Source organism: Thunnus albacares, chromosome 16 (genome assembly GCF_914725855.1).
Source record: "Thunnus albacares chromosome 16, fThuAlb1.1, whole genome shotgun sequence".
NCBI lineage: Eukaryota > Metazoa > Chordata > Actinopteri > Scombriformes > Scombridae > Thunnus > Thunnus albacares.
Genome location: NC_058121.1, coordinates 22,290,750 through 22,309,108, shown reverse-complemented (window position 1 = coordinate 22,309,108; position 18,359 = coordinate 22,290,750). Strand labels below are relative to the sequence as shown.

The 18,359-nt window shown below is 39.4% G+C and overlaps 1 protein-coding gene across 2 annotated transcripts in view; it reads left to right on the top strand.

The window, feature by feature from the left end:
• The window catches only part of snap25a (synaptosome associated protein 25a), a 37,283-nt gene that overhangs the window by 9,914 nt on the left and 9,010 nt on the right, over positions 1–18,359 (top strand). Inside the window, exons 2-5 of one of the 2 annotated variants that reach the window (XM_044329523.1) lie at positions 6,603–6,746; positions 8,764–8,805; positions 13,793–13,841; positions 17,226–17,343. In XM_044329523.1, the coding sequence (XP_044185458.1) occupies positions 6,675–6,746; positions 8,764–8,805; positions 13,793–13,841; positions 17,226–17,343 (281 nt within the window). In that variant the 5' untranslated portion in view covers positions 6,603–6,674. Of the gene's footprint in view, positions 1–6,602; positions 6,747–8,763; positions 8,806–13,792; positions 13,842–17,225; positions 17,344–17,567; positions 17,686–18,359 lie in introns of both variants that reach the window. The other variant, XM_044329522.1, reaches the window with a different exon arrangement.

Below are 18,359 nucleotides of genomic sequence, written 5' to 3'. Positions count from 1 at the left end.
AGAGAAAGTGTGTGGTGTTGGGACAGAGACGGAGAGAGTCTGAAACTGAAACTGGAAAGCAAACAAAATGGCAGCCAACACACACACACACACACACACACACACACACACACACACACACACACACACACACAGTGAGAAGAGAGAGACACACTCATCCAACTCTGTGTGCATGAAACAGTGAAAAACAGTGATCTATTGTCTCTCTTTGCCACAAACCACAACAAAGCTCCATCTATACCCTCACAACAATATTCTATCTCATATTCTTTGTCTATTTTTGTCTGACCTGTCTGTCTCGGTCACACAAGGCGGTGATAAAATAGGCCAGTAAAGCTCTGTTTTGTAGCAATAATAGCTTAAAATTCATAAAAATTTGCCTCAGTTTTCTGCATCATAAAAATAAGAATTAGCAGTAATTTTCTGCTTCGTGTAGCGGATTTACTGACAGAACCCAACTTATACTCAGCACAGATAACATATTACACTATAATACAGTGTTTGGTACCTTACTGATATACTACATGTCCAATCAAATGAATTTGACGGATGCAGGTTTAATCCAGTTGGTTTACTTTAATGCATCTAAGCTTGTGTGAGCTCTTTTTTGAGCTTCAACCAGATTCACTTAATACAGAGAAAAAAATACAGACAGATAAGGAGCAAGAGAGGAAAAATGGAAAGAGGGGAGAGAGAGAGAGAGAGAGAGAAAATGAAGGACAGAGGGGAGGAAAGATAGTAACAGCGACAGGAGAAAAAGAAATGAGAAAGTGTTGAGGTGGAGCAGCTGGTAATCTTCTCCAGGTAGAATGTGATTGGACAGGGTATGAAATATGCCGTCCTCCGGGGTTGGATGTGTGGGGAATGGAAATAAGGGCATCTTCATATCTTTGTTGTTTTTTCCCTCCATGGTGATCATACTGTAGTGTCGCTCCTGAGGTAGTAAACACGGTGATGGATGGATGGATGGTCAGCCAGATACATTATATGGATTTTCCATTAAACATTCATGGAAGTTATTTTGTGCTACAAAAAGTGTAGCGCAGTATATAAATACAGGTGTTAGCCATGTTTTATTGCTCAGGCAATTATTCAAAATACTGTTGATGAATGTGCGGTGTTAGGCCTTACTCCAATAATTGCCCGTGAAAGCCTGTGATAACTGCCACAAAGTCATAAATCACGTTTTACAGCACCTTTTCTACTGCCATAAATTAAATCATGTTGCTAATCAGTAAACCTCACCCTGCTACAACCCCTGGGGCAACATGGATGTAATAAAGTGTGTGTGTGTGTGCATGCATAGACAATACTTAGACAGGTTTGTGTGTTTAGTGCACCGTTTGCCTAGCTGTGTCATTTTAATAACTGTGAGCATGATTTCTTCTCCCCATTTGAGCCTTTAAGTTCCAGTTCTTTATTGCCTCCCTGTAGGATCAGGGTCAGAAGGTCACGGTGTAACATATGATGACAACAGGACAGGAAGATGACAGCCTGTCAACACAAAGACGCACAAATGAGATAGAAATGATAGTTGTTAATTCTCTACATATTTCCTTTCAATACTGTGTGTGTGTGTGTGTGTGTGTGTGTGTGTGCGCGTGCATGTTAGTATATTTACTGCATATGGACACAAGGTCATTTTGAGCCACCAGATGTTCGTTGTTAATTAGATTCAATCAGTATCTATAGCATTCACCACAATGACTGCACTGTCGCTCGGATTGTACCTCATTTGGACAAAAGTCTAATGAATACATATAAATGTACATTAATTAATTAAAGTGACAGTCACAAGTAATTAAATTTCATAAGCAAGGCAATACTGTAGTAGAAGCAGTTTCTAATTACCACATGACATTATTATGATTATAAAAACTTGAATCTTTTGTAGCTGCTAAAAACAAATCAGTTCCGATATATCGATTACTTGTGGAATTAGAGAAATGGACGTAAATTGTGAATGTCTGATTTATGTCTGCTTAATATCATAAATATTATATTATGAGGACTGTTTTTCTGGTATAGTTATGATGACAGTATGGAACATGCACATGACAGGGACTCACAACAGTGCAGATAAAGATCTAGAGTAGAGATTCCTTATTTTCCGGCATTTTTTCACTCAAACTGCTGACAGCCAAATATTTTTTTGTAATTAATTAAAAAAATGTAAAAGCGTGTCTCAGATGGGCAAGCCAACATGTAATCAGGTGGGAATCTCCAGACACATTTGTGTCATTTGAGAGGGAGCAGTTCATGGATGACAGGGCAGCCTGTAACTCAAAGGTCATCATTTGATCCTTGTAATGTTATCTCTCTACGGCCATTTCATTCTGTCAGATTGTCTACCTGCTCAGTTACTGCAAGTTGCTCTGTGGCCAAATGCTCGAAATGGCATTTTAGCTCTGCATGAGTACATGAACACGCTGTTACTCGTATTGCAGTAAAGGATCAGAATTGAACAACACCGTTAGTCTGGAGACAAAGTCAGAGCTGGTACCTCGTTTCTCACCTTTATGGCTGTTGATCGGCTAGAATTGATGAGTTCAATGAATGTCGATATGATTTCTAGGTTTGTTTTGATAACAATAGATTGTGTATCGGAGATCTCCTGGGCAGCAAATTTACTAGATGAGAGAACAATTCTTAGCATTATCCACGCAGCACAAGTTGCTGTACTGTAGATAACTGGAGTTTAATGGGAAGAGTGGAGAAAAGGAAAAAAAAAACACTCAAAATTATGTCATTAAATATAATTTTTTGTTGAACTGTGTTGCTTTATTTGCATTTATTGATATCTTAAATACAAAATGAGCATCAATAGATATTAAACAAAGTCAGATTACCCATAAAAAGGGGCCAAATTTTAGAAATCTTATCTCATGGCTCCTTTGCCTCACAAAATAGTTAATGATAAACAAAAAAGCATGCTGTTTCCCTCAGCACATGGAACTTGCACAGGTATCATCACATGAACAAAGTACATAACCTTGGTCATTCACAAATGAAGGCTGTGAGATATGGTTGAAAACTCAGGAAAAAGTTAAGTAAATGAACCTTGAATTTTGAATATTTTCCAAAGATATATGTTCCCAAGGTTACGAATGAACCTCCGTGCTTAAAAGCCAATACGCTTCAAACAAATTATGTAAAAATAATCAACAAGCTATACGAGATACTTCAGGAACAAGTTAACTGAATGTAATCTGTCACCCACCGTGTAATCTTGGCCTTTCTATCAGTGAGAACGTGTGCGCTGAGCCTACATGCGCTGGTGAACATTATCATAAATTTTCTACTTTAACTGTAATATAATCTGACCCCAAAACATGCGCACTGATTAATGCATTGATTATACAAGCATGTTATTACATAATGTCTGCTCCACCGTCTCATACTCCTGAAAACCTGATGATGAACTCGTTCCAGTGCCGAGACAGGCAGCGCTGGGGGGCAGCGAAGATGCAAAATGTGAAGCTTGTAATTGAGACGTAAAAGTAAAAGGTCAGTGCGGCCTGTTAAAACTTAATTGCCTGAATTTGGTTGCATAACGGGACAGGCAGGCGATGGCCTCTCTTCCTTCAGCGAGTCATTCTGAAGTGTGTTTTGAATCCGACTCGATTCAGACATTAAGCACTGCACTACACGGTCCACTTGGAGGTTTATATAAGCCAACATGGCCGCCGCTGTTGTGAAGAGGTGCACGAGAGTGAAAGGAGAGGAGAGAGGGAGAGAAATCAGAGTAGAGAGAGCTGGAATAAACATGATGTATGAAAAAAAGGACAGTTAATGTACTTTTACGATCTGCCGTAGTCTTTAAATGGATCATTTCTGATTCAACGTATAAATTGTATCCGCATCATAGTGGAAAGATCTTTGAGTATGTCAGCAGTTTTCTTACCAGAAGACCTTCAATTATGTAAACTGGCCTCTTTGATATAAAGGAGCCTGTACACAGAGCAGGTCTACATCATTATGATACAGCTGTTGATCTGAGGACGTCTACATGATTAAATGCATCCATAGAGATGAATGCAGATGGATACGTATACTGCCCAAGGAGGCTTTAATGATTCAGACCATGACGTGCTGTGATATTGCTGCGGCAGTAAAAAAAAATGGCTTCATATCCTGTGTATGTGCGCCGAGTGCATAGCCAGCAGATGTTGTTGTGAGCATTTCTGGACGCACAAGTGGGTGAAGCAAACACAGAAGGTTCAGCTGGACCTCTGAGACAGAATATCAACCAGACTGCTCGCTCAGTCACTAACATGAGACACGTCCAGGTGGGCGAAGCCGTCTGTCCAAGCTGATACACAGACTCTCACTCCTTACTCGACCAGTTCTTACCTGACATCTTGCTTTAGGATTTAGACTGTTTTGCCTTTGTATTAGTGATGATTGAGGATAATGATACTGTAGATTTCTTCGGTGTTGGTGTCATTTCTCAGTTTGCTTTTTGTAGCAAGAATGAGTGGCCTTATAAAGATGGTAGAGTTCTGTGTGTCTTCCATAATTTCTTTATGTAAATAGTCATTTATGAGTTAAGTACATTAGCGTTTCAAGGGCTGCAAGTAGTGATTGACACACTGTTGGTTTAGGTGTGTTGTTCGCCTATATTTATGAGCAATGTATATTCTATACTAGTAACCTTTATCAATGACAGAATTGGGTTTTTTTAGGGTTGTCACCAGGCTAGAAACCTGTTCAAGCACACTTGGATCGCCTGTTTTGCAAATCAAGTTTGTACATTTGTTCCTTCAAATGTAGAACTATGTACCCCAAGTATCCAAAATTTACATTTAAACAAAACATGTCACATCAGGCAATATAAAGAAAGTTTACATTTCCTCCTTTTTAATTACAGAATTTGTTTTGCTCCCTTGAACCTGTTGTTAACTCTCATTCTTAGTAGTTTTCTTCTTGGTGGATGTTCTACTTTAACCCACTTTTACCTTTAGTTACTACTTTGAACTGTTTGGAATATACATCTGAAGAGTGCTTATTATATGCCTGTTATGGTACATCTATGAAAATGAAGTGATGTGACAGCAAATAAAATTTTCTATAAAACCTCCACTGACTAGGTCAGTCTAAAGCTGCATTAAGCAATATTTGACCGTTAGGGGGCATAAAGACTCTGAAACATAGCGCTGTGAAGACAATTTGCTTATCAAGTTGTTAATAGTTATGCCATGACGCTACAAAAAATGAGACAAACCTAGAGACTAAGACTAAAACCTTTGTGGAGCTGCAGTTTGGTGTTCATTCTCAGTGGGATTGGCACCACTAGTAATATTTCAGTCATTTTAATTCAGTAATATAGTTAATATAAAAAATATCTCTTAATGAAGCTTTATTTACACATATAGTCTTTTCAATTGCCTTAGACTATGCATAAAAAATATGTTGCTCCCTTTTTCAGCTGTCAGTGATTCATCATTATTCCCCCTGGGTAGCAAAGGCCATTATTTAAGTAGGATTAGCTGCTTAGCCAGAAAATGGTGGGAAAGAATTATATTTGATTTTTAAGAAGTTTAAATAATTTGTCATGTTAAACTTGGATGCTAGTTTGTAAAGATGTCTTGTAGCCAAATCCACTGATAATCTCTTACTCATCTGACACATGACAAGTCATTTCATGATCATTTTAGTGTTAGCTCCCAGTAATCAGGCATCTAGAAATGCCCTACTGTTTTACTTGTGATACTAACCTCTCATGACCTGCAGAGGGGAGGAAAGGATCATGGCTACAGGGATAAAGAGGGCTGTTTATGTCTCTGTGTGGCTAATCCTCCAAAATCCCAGTCAACCCTGTCTGAGACTAGCATTCCTCTGCAAACATCAGCCGCCTGTTCCCTTCCCATTCACTCCCAAACAAACAAACACCGGCTTCCTAATCCTCCATCATACCGCCTGCAACAGTAAACAGAGACTTAAGAGACAGCAGCTCCCAACTGGTTACCTTTTGGTTTTATTTGTCCATTTTGTTGCATGCCCCTTTCTTTTGTTCTATAATTTTTACATTTTACATCTTGTACTTCTGGCTGTTGTGGTTATCCAGAGTGACTTGATGCCAGTGGGTAGGGAGGAGGGTATCATCTTGCTCAAGGGCATCTTGACAGGACACGTGCCTGATGATGGATATATTTAAATTAAAAAAATAAACAGGAGTTTTAAACGATCAGTCTCAGTTAGTCTAGTGTAAGTCATAAGCTAATTAGCAAATGTGAGTAAGTGTTCATAACATGTGCGTTCTCTTTGTGGCTAATCCTTTAAATTTCTGGTCAACATCGATCTGTCTGAGCCTGACATTCCTCGGCAAACATTGGCTTCCCACTACTGATGCTGCTGTCTAATCCTCCATTTACTGGCAACAACCGTTCAGAGAGCTCAGAGAGGTGTAGAGAGAACATCACGTATGATGTTGTGGGTTTGTGATCTCTGGTGCATGTCAGGGTAAAGGTACTCCCACCATTACCGAACAGTGATTTTGAGAGCTGTTTGAATTGTGAACTCAAGTATTTGCACTGCAGCATCCTGCAAACATCCAGCTATCTGTCCTGAAACCTTTGTTTTATGTTTTGTCTCTCTTCCAGTCCTCCTCGGATTACTACTAGGATCTTTTCTTCCCTGTTGGAGAGCATCTCCACCCCCCACATCCAGCAGCCATGGCAGATGACGCAGACATGCGCAATGAGCTTTCAGACATGCAGCAACGCGCTGACCAGCTGGCCGATGAGGTGAGAACAGCACGCTCGCTTTGAGTTTTGATGGTGCACAGACATGATGGCTCACATGCACTTACTTATGCACATACTTATTCACAGGGAGCAGACTTGAGCACACTCCCATGCATACAAATAAGAGCCACACAGACATTACATAGACATGCCTGACAAGTGACAGCTCCTAAAAGTCTTGAAAGGCAAATATAAGGTGTAAATTTAATTTCTGCATATAATGTCAACTGTTTGTAACAAAAAAAACACCCCCTTTTCATCAATTTTTAGAACCTGAAAGCTATTTTATTAAAACAAAAGCCTCAGTTTTAACTCTGAGCAATCTCACAATATAAAGGATGTTTTCTACCATAATTTCAAAATGTCTTACAAAACAGCTGCTAATGTAGTTCTTCAGTCCTTAAATGTATAATAATAGAAATTGCCTCGGGCTGTGACTGTCTACATGTTTGCGTGTGTGTATGTGTGTGTGTGTGCAGGTGAGAGTCCACCTGCATTTGACTTTACATAACTCTGCACGGTCACATCTTGAGTGTGTGTATGTTTGTATCTGATGTGTGAGTGCACATGACACAAGTGTGCACACTCACAAGCATGTTTCTGTACAGTGTGTCCCTGTTTATGTGTAGGAATCTTGTGTGTGTGTGTGTGTGTGTGTGTGTGTGTGTGTGTGTGTGTGTCAGCAGCAGTCAGAGTGAGAAAGAGAGAGAAAGCCTCAGTCATGGCCCAAAGCAAAACTGCCCCTCCAGCTTCACATATGACTCACACTGGCACAGATGAGCAGAATATTAAACACACACACACACACACACACACACACACACACACACACACACACACACACACACACAGACACACAACATAGGGCATGCACAAAATGGCGGCATCAGAATAACAGTTTTTTTCGCTTCTGTTGCGTTGATTTACATGATCCTCTCAAATCCACAGAGAGGACAACAGCTCATGTAATGGCCATCAAAGAAGGCAAGTGCTGAAATGTCAGTGCAAGGGAATTCTGGTCCCTTGACTTAAGATGAGAAGAGAAAGATAAAGGTGAAAAACAGGAAAAAGGGGGTAAAAAAAGAAAGATGAATTTGTGGGCGAAGAGGCAGATGAGGAGTAAAAGAACTGGCTACTGCAAAAATGGCCGCTCAAATCAAGGCTGTGCCCCAAACCCCCCCCCATCTCATCCTTCCTCCTTTATTCGATTCCTTACCCAACCCCCTCCCTTCTCTATCCCCCACTGCTCCGGGGGATCAGCCGTGCTCGCAGCGAGCACAGCAAGGCGAAGCTGTGTCATTGTAAGAAGGACGAGATATCACAGAGCGCCGTCCCTGCCGAGTGGCTCTAGCTAGCAGGCTGTGCTCTGCAGCCTCACGCTTCTTAGAGAGGGAATTGGAACATGCAGCTACTTATCTATCACCACACAGGCTAATAATAGACATCCAACAGTGAAGAAAAAAGGGATAGAGAGGGGTGATCAAAGCGTGTAGTTATTTTTATTCACAAAGCTGCTGTATTCTTGAGTAAATTGCTGGTGGATTGCTAGATCTCAAACGTGCTTAAAAGCAATTTAATTTTCGATTATCATCCCAAATCCAAATCAGGGTCAGGAGACACTCAGTCGATTCATAGTGTGGAAATAAGCTTCTCGCAGATCAGTCTGCTACCTTCAAAATTCCCTTCATAAAGTCGGGCATATTCAAAACTCACAGGGCAGACAGTGTGAGTTCATGTTCGGTTCATGTCGATAAACGTCAGATATTGATCCTTTTTGTGTCCCGCTGATTGTTCAAATTGACTGTGATACACGCTCACTTATACTCAATTCAATGAACATACAGTACCAGTCAAAAGTTTGGACACACTTTCTCATTCAAGTGAATGGGAAGGTGTGTTTTAGAACATTTGTGTCAAACAGAACAGTAAAAATGTTCCTTTTGTTGTGACTGCAGCTGTTTGAATCTGCCCTGTAATCTCAAATTGGAAACTAATTGTATTTTTTATGCTTCCACAGTCACTGGAGAGCACCCGTCGTATGCTGCAGCTGGTAGAAGAGGTAAGAGAAACTCATAACACTTTGAATTAAGGCTCCTCATTGATGTAAAAGTTTAATTTACAGTTCAGTTTCACAATTATAGTAATAAAATCTGAGACAAAATATGACACAGCAGGAAAAAGAAATTAATGTAGTGAGACTGGAAGTCAGTCATGACTCAGATACGCTTTGGGCAAAATTCGTCTGTGTGTAGATGGACTGAAAACAGCAGAAATAAGAATTTACTGCATTTATTGTTTGGCATAATCAGGAAATTAACTGCTGAACAGAAAAAATGCAACACCCTGTTAAATTCTTACAGTTTAGTAATTTGAATGTTACAGCTATGAGGCTATTTAATTTTGTTCCTGTCTTATAATTTTGTCACTGTTATTAAAATGTTCATTTTAGAAATTTGTGAATAAAGGGAGCACTGAGTAAGAACAAATGTTCATAATTTCTCAGTGTGTAGTTGGTTTCTCAAGTCCTTAGTTGCAAAATAATTATACATTAATTCTAATTGATGAATTTTACATAATAATAATTTTGGTGATGTACCCACACATCATTATGCAGCAAGTTATATTTTAATTTTGAACTTGAGGGAGCCAACATTACCAAGTTGCTACACAATGTCCCCATTATTCTCTGTTCCCAACAAAGAACACTATGCAATCCGTTAACAGACAACAATAACTGCTTGATAGAGGAGCGGAGCTGTAGGAACACACATGAAGCAAACCAAGAGGAAGACAGTGGGTTGTGTTGCTGGGCAGAGCTGAATCTGTCTTGGTACAGCGAGGACAGTAAGAAGCTCCAAGTCTTTAGTTTACATGGTTGCACTGTCGTCATCTGTAAGAGGAAGAAAAATAACGGTGAACTATTGTTCTCCTAAGACAGAAAGATGTGTGTGAATTATACTTAATTTATTCTTAAATTTTTCTATCTGATCATTTCTATCTGGTATTAGAGTATCTGGCTTGGGACAGGGCTGAATGCAAGGAAAGTGAATAAAGACTTGTGTGATTTTGTCTCACACATTGTTAAAATTAATGACTGACCTGGCTAATGGACAGTGCAATTTCTAATCATTTTTTGCAATTCAGAAAAGAATTGTTAGATATTTAAGGAAATATGCTCATTTGCCTCCTTGCCGAGCGTTACATGAGAGGATTGACGCCACTCTCATGACTTTATGCTAAATACGAGGCTCAAGCCAGTAGCCGGTTAGGTTAGCTTAAAATAAAGATTAGCGGTGGGAGGGAACAGCTAGCTTGGCTCTGTCCAAAGGTTTAAAAAAGAAACTCCTACCTGAATCTCTAAAGCTAATGATTTACATGGTCTATATTTTTTGTTTAATTCTTAAAATGTAACCCAAAGTGTAAAAACAACAAGTTGTAGTTTTACAGGAGGTCAAGTGTCTCCAGCTAGCCTTTTCTTTAGACTAAGCTAACCAAACCATCCCCTGGTTGTAGCTTCATATTTAATGGACAGACATGAGAGTGGTATCGATCCCCTCATCCGACACTTGGCAAGACAGCAAATAAATGTATTTCCCAGAGGGTGGAACTATTCCTTCCACATGTTTCCTGCTGTGTGTCATACAAAAAACATAATTCTTATTAGTACAATTTTTGTTAGATTCATTTATAATGGGTGAAATCTGACATTCAAGTATAAATCAAAACCTATGTTGTAGATATCTGTGACTTGAGTGTTTTTCTGTTTTAACTGCTTGAGTGATTGCGTGAATAGCACATTAAAGGAAATGAACTAACCATGGGGAGGATACACACACATGCACAGATACTGTAGATTACTATTTGCTCATGTAACATTCATGCCGACAAAGAACGGTGTATTAAACTAACAGTAAAGGACAAGGAGTGACACACCAAAAGCAGATGGAAGGAAGGAGGGAATAAAAAGGGAGAGTGAAGGGTAAACGGAGAGAGGTAGAATGGATGAACAGCTGGGGGAGGGGGTATCTGACAAGCTCCCGGTGCAGATCTCAAGGTCATATTGATCATCAGTCGACATATCTCGCCAAGCAGCTCCACCCTATGACTGTACTGCAGGCAGGGAGGGGTTGAAGGCGAGGCAGAGGCAGACTGAGGAAGAGCGTGAGGATAAAGTGTACAGCTCCTCCAGTTTAATGGACAGTCAGAAAGATAAGGAGGGCACTGAGATATTTTTCTGTATCTGGAGGGGAGGGGGGGGGGGGGGGGGGGGGGGGTTGAATAAAAGTTTGATAAGAAAACAACAGCCGTGAGGTGAGAAAATGGTGGCAAGTGAAGAACACACTGAGGAAAAGAAAGACATAGAGGCATTCAACTCTGTGATTATAGTTTCATAGTTTAAATGATTCCTCTTGTGTTGATAAAAATGAGCTTCCATTGCTATGAATATATGCTATTAACACTCAAATAGCTAATATAAAACTGGCATTCCTTTTAGATTTTGAATTTCTGATATCAAATACAAAAGCAGATTCTTATTGAATAAACTTCCACTTTTTCAAATCACTGCACACCCTGATTACGTTTGTTCTCTGAAGCTTTCACCTGGAAGGTTTACACTTGAAGCACTTCTAAGCAATCGATTAGTGCCTACATGGTCACGTCAAGCAACTCAGCTGTAAAAGAGTGTTTATCGCCATTAAATAGCCAACTACAGAAGCTTGGTTATTCCACAGTTTGCCCTGCAGCGGTTAGCTTGCTCTTTGCTTTGGCTCTTAAAAACAAAGATTGTTAAAAGAAATGCAGGATATTAAAAACTTGCATTCTGTTTAAAAGATACAAAATCAAATCATTTGATGAGAGAGAGATAATTGGCTTCATTTTACTACCATTGTTTACTCCACCAAGTAGTGCTCTTTACTACAAGGATGTTTTTAAAAGCAAAGATCCTTAAGAAAAATGCACAGAAACATTCTCATCTGATGAAGGACAGTTGCCAACCTGGAAAATATTAATGTTGGAGGAATCATTTAAATTGCAGCACGCCAAACTCAACCCCCTAAACCTGTAACCATGATCTCGTATCAAAAGTATATATGAAAATCTTGCAGCCCATCTGTACATAATGCTAAAATGTATAAATCCTTTATGGGATCATGGTTGATTATTCCTCGGAGTTTCCCCAGGGACACATTTCAACTACTTTGGGATTTCTCCTGGATGGAGGCGAGCACGAATTATAATTTATACACCAGAATTTCCTTATTACTCCCCTCTCGCCTCCTAAACTGCTGATGAGGCGCGTGTGTGTGTTGGTGTGCGTTTGTGCACGCTAGAGTACATGTGTATGTGTGTGAGCACACAGACACACTATAATCTTATTTATGCCTATCAGGCCGAGCCAGGTGCTACATCTTAGTGTGGCGGTGCTGCATTTCTAAGAGGCAGAGAGGAAGAAGAGTTGTGCATAAGCGAGTGTCGCTATCCGCTGCCTCCTCACACTCTTTTTTTTTTACCAGCATGAAAACCTGCAGCCAACCCAGCCTATCAGTGACTAATAGCTTTAGTGATGAATGCTCATGCAGGCTCAGCTGTTCGGATGTTTCACAGTCGGGGAGGAATTAAAATAAAATTCTGAAGGTTGAAGGAAAACTAACAGACAATCTACATTTTAAATGTGGGGAAAAAAGTGAACATGTCCTACTCACAGGTTACAAGCAATACTAATTAATAGTCCAGAGGTCTGACGACTGCTGACGAAGGCTGACTCTCAGATGGAGGGGGTGTTGGGATCCTTTAATTAATTGTGTCATTTGTATACGAGGGAAATCCAATGGCAGGGGTTCTCATTTTAATGGGAACTCTCCTTTGCTGTCAGCGTTATTATTGTTAATCTCCTGAGGGCCATTTTCAGGTTTCCTGCTTAAGGTGTAACGGCCAAATGACCTTTGCCCGTTCTAATCAATAACCAGCCTACGTGCTGATGTTGGGGGAGCAAAATATTCTAATTTTTTTCCTTCAGGAGTATGGAGGACCACAAGTGTCATGGAAATAGTAATAAAGCGTTTAATTAATTAATAACTAATTGTACAATAAAAACAGGAATTAAATTGGTTTTATTGGTTTAATAAATTGGTGGTTAGAATTATGCCTATTAATACCTATAAAGCTCAAAAGATGCTTAACACATTATATCTAAATTGTTTAATCTGTATATAAACCAAAATGTTAAAACAACAAATGTGGTTTTATGGATAGTTGCATGCTAATATGTTTTTTGTTTTCTGTTATTTTTTTCACCAGGCCAGTGACAAGCTAGGGCCATGTTATCTGTTTTCCTCAACTTGCAGTCTTTATGCTAAAATAAGATAATTGTCTCCTAAATACAAAGCATATAGACATAAGCATGGTATGAATCTTCCCATCTAACAATTCAGTTCAATTCAATGGGCTTTATTGGCATGAAAGTTTCAAGAACAATGTTGCAAAAGCATCAAAATAGAATTTGTCCAAATATTTGGACAGTACAAAATAACAATAATATGAACATTAACACAACATTAAGATCGATATGTATTAATTATATATACATATATATAAATACACTAACTCTAACTAATTCACTAACTCTTAGCAAGGATATGAGTAAGTCCCAAAATATCACAGTCTTACTTAAATCGTGTGATGTATACAGTAACTCTTCTGCTATGATGGTTTGCTAGCCAGGTGGTTGCTAGCTGAGAGTTTAGTTGTCTTCAGGTTGTGTGTTTTATATCTATAGAAGAATTTAATATCATATAATGCAGAATAGAGAGAAAGAGCAGGGAAGAAATTAATAGTTTTCCAACTCTGCACAAAGAAAAGAGGAAAAGGAAAATGGTGAAAAGTGGAAAGGGGAAATGTGACATGGATATAGCTTATGGCAGCACATATTTTTCAGTCGCCACTAATTCTCTACGGTGTTATAGCCTCATTACTGACCTCTATTTCATTTTATTTCTCCTCTCTCCCTCACCCCTCCTTGCTACCTGCCTGTCTTTGGGGAGTAGAGCAAAGATGCCGGCATCAGGACTTTGGTTATGTTGGACGAGCAGGGAGGTAAGTCTGCAAGAGGAGAGATGGCGAGTTCAGTCATTAGCTACATACATATTAGTAACTAAGTTATTAACAGTCAAACTCTGGTATAATAATTATGTGTTTAATACAATTGATATATTTATTACATATGGTATGAAAACACTTGTGAATGGATGGATTGTTTCATATGCAGTTGCTTGTTTTCTTTGAAATGCATTTCCAAACTAATTCATTTTTTCCCCGTTTTTTTTGTTTTTTTTTAAAGTAATATCTCCTTTGGTTTTTATTTAAAGCATGGTTTATTTAAATTGCTTTTGGTCAAGGGTGCCAGTTTAACTGTGGGGATTTTTTTCTTACTTTCAGCTTCCTTTAACCTTTGTTTCCTTTTGCTAACATTTTTCTTTTGTTTTGCTAACTGCTTTTTATTTGCCAGCGTCTTTTTAAAAAAAAAAAAAAAAAAAAAATCATTAGCTAACAAAGACAACGAAAGGAAATCTTGAAAGTGCCAAAAACATGAACAGGTCCAACGAAGAATAATTAAGCCAGCCTCTGCAGTGCCAAAACCCTACAGCTCAACATCAAGATAAATGATTTCTTGTCCAGAATCCAGTCGTGTTAACTTGTTTTGCAGCAGGTGGCAGGGTGACTTCTAGCCTGATCTTGGATCTGTTTGTGCAGTAATCATCTTCATTAACATTTTGGATGCTTTAGGCTCAGTAACCTTGAATTCAGTACCAACAGATGTTACATTTTAACACACCATTTACCGCTAATGAGTCTTATAAATAAATAAATGGCAGCAGAAATGCCACCTCTCTATAAATATTATGTGGTTTTGCTAAATTCTTATGATATTGCAATTTGGCCAACCTGTCTCTGGCCTGATCCTGTAAATATTACTGGTGGCCTACATGCCCAAACAGGTCTGAGAAGGAGGCCCTGCCACACTGCTGACAGTCCAGAGGTGTAAAAATGCAAGAGGTGGATAAGAGAAACGATCGATTTAGCTGGTAATGACAAAATATTCAATCACTCCTCAATCAACCCGTTTACTGCTTTGTAAAATCCCTGGTTGCATGTAGTTTGTCAGTGAGTGAGCCAACATACAATACATGGTTTATAGTGTGCAACATCAAACAGTACATATTGGCAGTGTGAAGCTATGAAAAGGTACCTTATGCTTCACTCGGCTCTAGGGAGGAAATGGGCCCTCAGCTCTCCCATTGGCTGGATGGCATGTTAATCAATTCACCAGTCCTGTAAAAGAGCCTTAATTGCACCAACACGGTTGTTCACTCAGGGAGATGAAAGCTCCATCCCTCCTCTGGCCATCCATTTATCCCCTCATCCCTTGTGTCCACAGTGCTATTCTGCACCCTCAGGATTGCTACTTCAAAACCAATTGCAACGGCTGACTGGACACACAGGCAACTGTAAGCCTGAGCTGACCTCTGACCCTGCATTATTGACTTTTGTGCAGGCAGTAAAGCCTGTAGCTCTATAGCACTTGATACTGGAGACAGTTATTAAAGGGTGTAGAGGTTTGATTTTGGTGATAGAAAATATAAAACCTTTAGCCACTGACCATTTTTTCTTAACAATCGCCTTTTATTGAGTGAAACATGCTCAGTGCTGTTACTCTACTTAACTCTAATACCACTGACTGAACAAGGATCCTTTCTTGGTTGAATATATTTACATAAATGCATGCAAACCTGGGATTTTACAAATCTGAACAAGTCAATGAACTAGTTTCTGAATCCGCTCCATATTTGACTGTGCCTCACCCTTTCACACTCTGCCTGCACCGTATTTCCTTTTATCACAGTCAGAATGGAAATTCTTTGTGCTGTGGAAGAAAGCCACCAACACACCATTCACCACATCAGCATGACAAAGTCCCTGACGCTCATAAACCAGAATCCAATCATACTTAAAAATCCTCTCAGTTACCTTAATGTTTGCAAAGCCAGACAAAGCAACACGGGCAGTTTTCAGTTAGAGAGGCGAGTTTTAGTCATTTCATTGTGACAGGAATATTGATCACTGTAATTAGTTGCCATTTTAGGGTGTCTTAACTTAAAGGTAAGCCCATAAAAGCCATGTATCTGAATGATTCTACTAACTATTACGGTTCGTAAAGTGCTGCTAGGGCTTGGTCAGACCTAAGCACATGTACCTAACAAAGACACATTTTGCCTTAAATTAGATGGATGTACGAACAGCAAAAATGAGCAGCTTCAGCTCAGCCTAATTCTTACTGGTTGTAGATCAGGAGAGAGTTGAAAAAAAGACCTGTCAGTGTTACAGGATTGCCACAGTAAACAGCTCTTAAGGGAGGGATTTTTTTTTCCTTTGGACTGATGGAATATAAAAATATTTTCTCTGAACTCAGTTACAAGGATTTGAACTCCAAGGGAGCAATTCCTACTCTCTCATTCTCTGACTTTGACACATAGCACATGTTTCAAGGGACCGTCAAAGGAATAATTAAATATTTTGAGAAATATGCATATTTGTTGTCTTGCCACTAGTTAGATGAGAAAATGATAACATTGTCATGTCTGTACAGTAAATATGAAGCTACAGACAGGAGCTAGTTAGGTTAGCTTAGCATAAAGACTGGTAACAGGGGGAAACAGCTAGTCTGGATCTGTCCAAAGGTAACAAAATCTGCCTCCCAACACCTCTAAAGCATTACTACATTATATCTAGTTTGTTTAATCTGTAGAAAGACTGAAGTGAAAGGTGTCTCCGCTGGTAAAACCACAACATGTCGTTTTCAAACTTTCTTTTGTACAGATTAAACAAACAAGATATAAATAGAGCTTTAGAGGTGCTGGTGGGCAGATTTTGTTACCTTTGGACGCAGCCAGGCTAGTTTCCCCTGTTTCCAGTCTTTATGCTAAGCTAACACCTAAATTTTCCTTTGTGGGATCAATAAAGTTTCATTTTATCTCTTAACTTACATTAAGCTAACTAGCTGCTGGCTGTAGCTTCATATTTACCGCCTAAATATGAGAGAGTCATCAATATTCTCATCTAACTCTTAGCAAACAAGTGTATTTGCCAAAAGGTCAAACGGTTCCTTTAACATCAATGTTAAAAGATTTCTACTTTCTACCGAATTCCCCAAGTATATTAAGAAATTATATTCATGTCATTATTTGAGTTTTTGTGCTTTTTATACCATTCTCTGGCCAAAAATTCAGTAAGTGCACATAATCTTATTTTTTCCCACCAAATCGATACACTCAATATAAACCCAGTTCAGTCTTAATCTCTCAGCCTGACACACACAAGCACATACACCCAGTTGATCAGTTGCTGCTCATCATAAGTCATATTTCTGTCAATCAGTCAATGAAATTCATTCCACTACTGTCATCCCTTTGTCCTGACCAGAGCAACTCGATCGTGTTGAAGATGGCATGAACCATATCAACCAAGACATGAAGGAAGCCGAGAAAAATTTAAAAGATTTAGGGAAATGCTGTGGGCTTTTCATATGTCCATGTAACAAGTAGGTACTGACAATGTGCCCCAAAGGTTCTTTACATATGTGGTGGCGTCCAGTTTTTCCTCTTTTGTTTTCTTTTTTGTTTTACTTTCTTTCGTCACAGTGAGTGTCTGAAGTTGTTGTCTTCTCTCCTTTGTCCTCTCTTTATCTCTCTCTTCCTCTCCTCTTCCTCCTTCTCTCTTCTCGTGCTTCGTTCTGTGGGGGATAAATGACTTGTGTTTAATCAGAGCAACTGGAGCGCATCGAGGAGGGAATGGACCAAATCAATAAGGACATGAAGGATGCAGAAAAGAATTTGAACGATCTAGGGAAATTCTGTGGTCTTTGCTCCTGTCCATGTAACAAGTAGGTGCTGCTTGCCTGCCTGCCTGCCTGCCATTCAAAAATTAGAATAAATATCTGAGAAACAAAAAAATAACCGAGGTAGAAGTGACATCATGATGGTGATCAGCCAATAGTCCGCTCTGCTCCTGCTCCAAATGAACACTGACTCTTCCCCTTTCACATCCATACGAGGTGGACACAGGAGGCCGTGATATGCTTTAGAATGAAGTCCCTCACAGACACACACACACGCACACAAACAGTACACTTTAAGTCGAACTGAAATTTTGATTCTCTGCACTTTTTGCGTAAGGAAATATAACCTAAAATGAGACTGAATGATGTCTGAGAACTAGAAGATGCACTGTCAAGCTCCATTGTGCACTACTGTCTGGAGGACATCATAGCCTACAAATGTTGATACAAGACGTCCTTTTTTCCCCCCTTCCTCCCTCAACAAGCACCCAGAGCACTGGTTATGTACCCACAGTGATTTAAGACATCTGTCCCTTAATAACAGTCTGAGGACCCATAGTGCTGTTACGTTTGTATTCCACTCAGAAAGTGGAAGCTAGTTAGCTTAGCTTGCCAGCGTTTGCGCTGATTCCCACTGCGCATTACTTTTTGTTCTCCTGCTGAGACACTGACAGCTCCCACAGACTCCAACACACTCAGTAGTGTTTTTGTCTTGCATT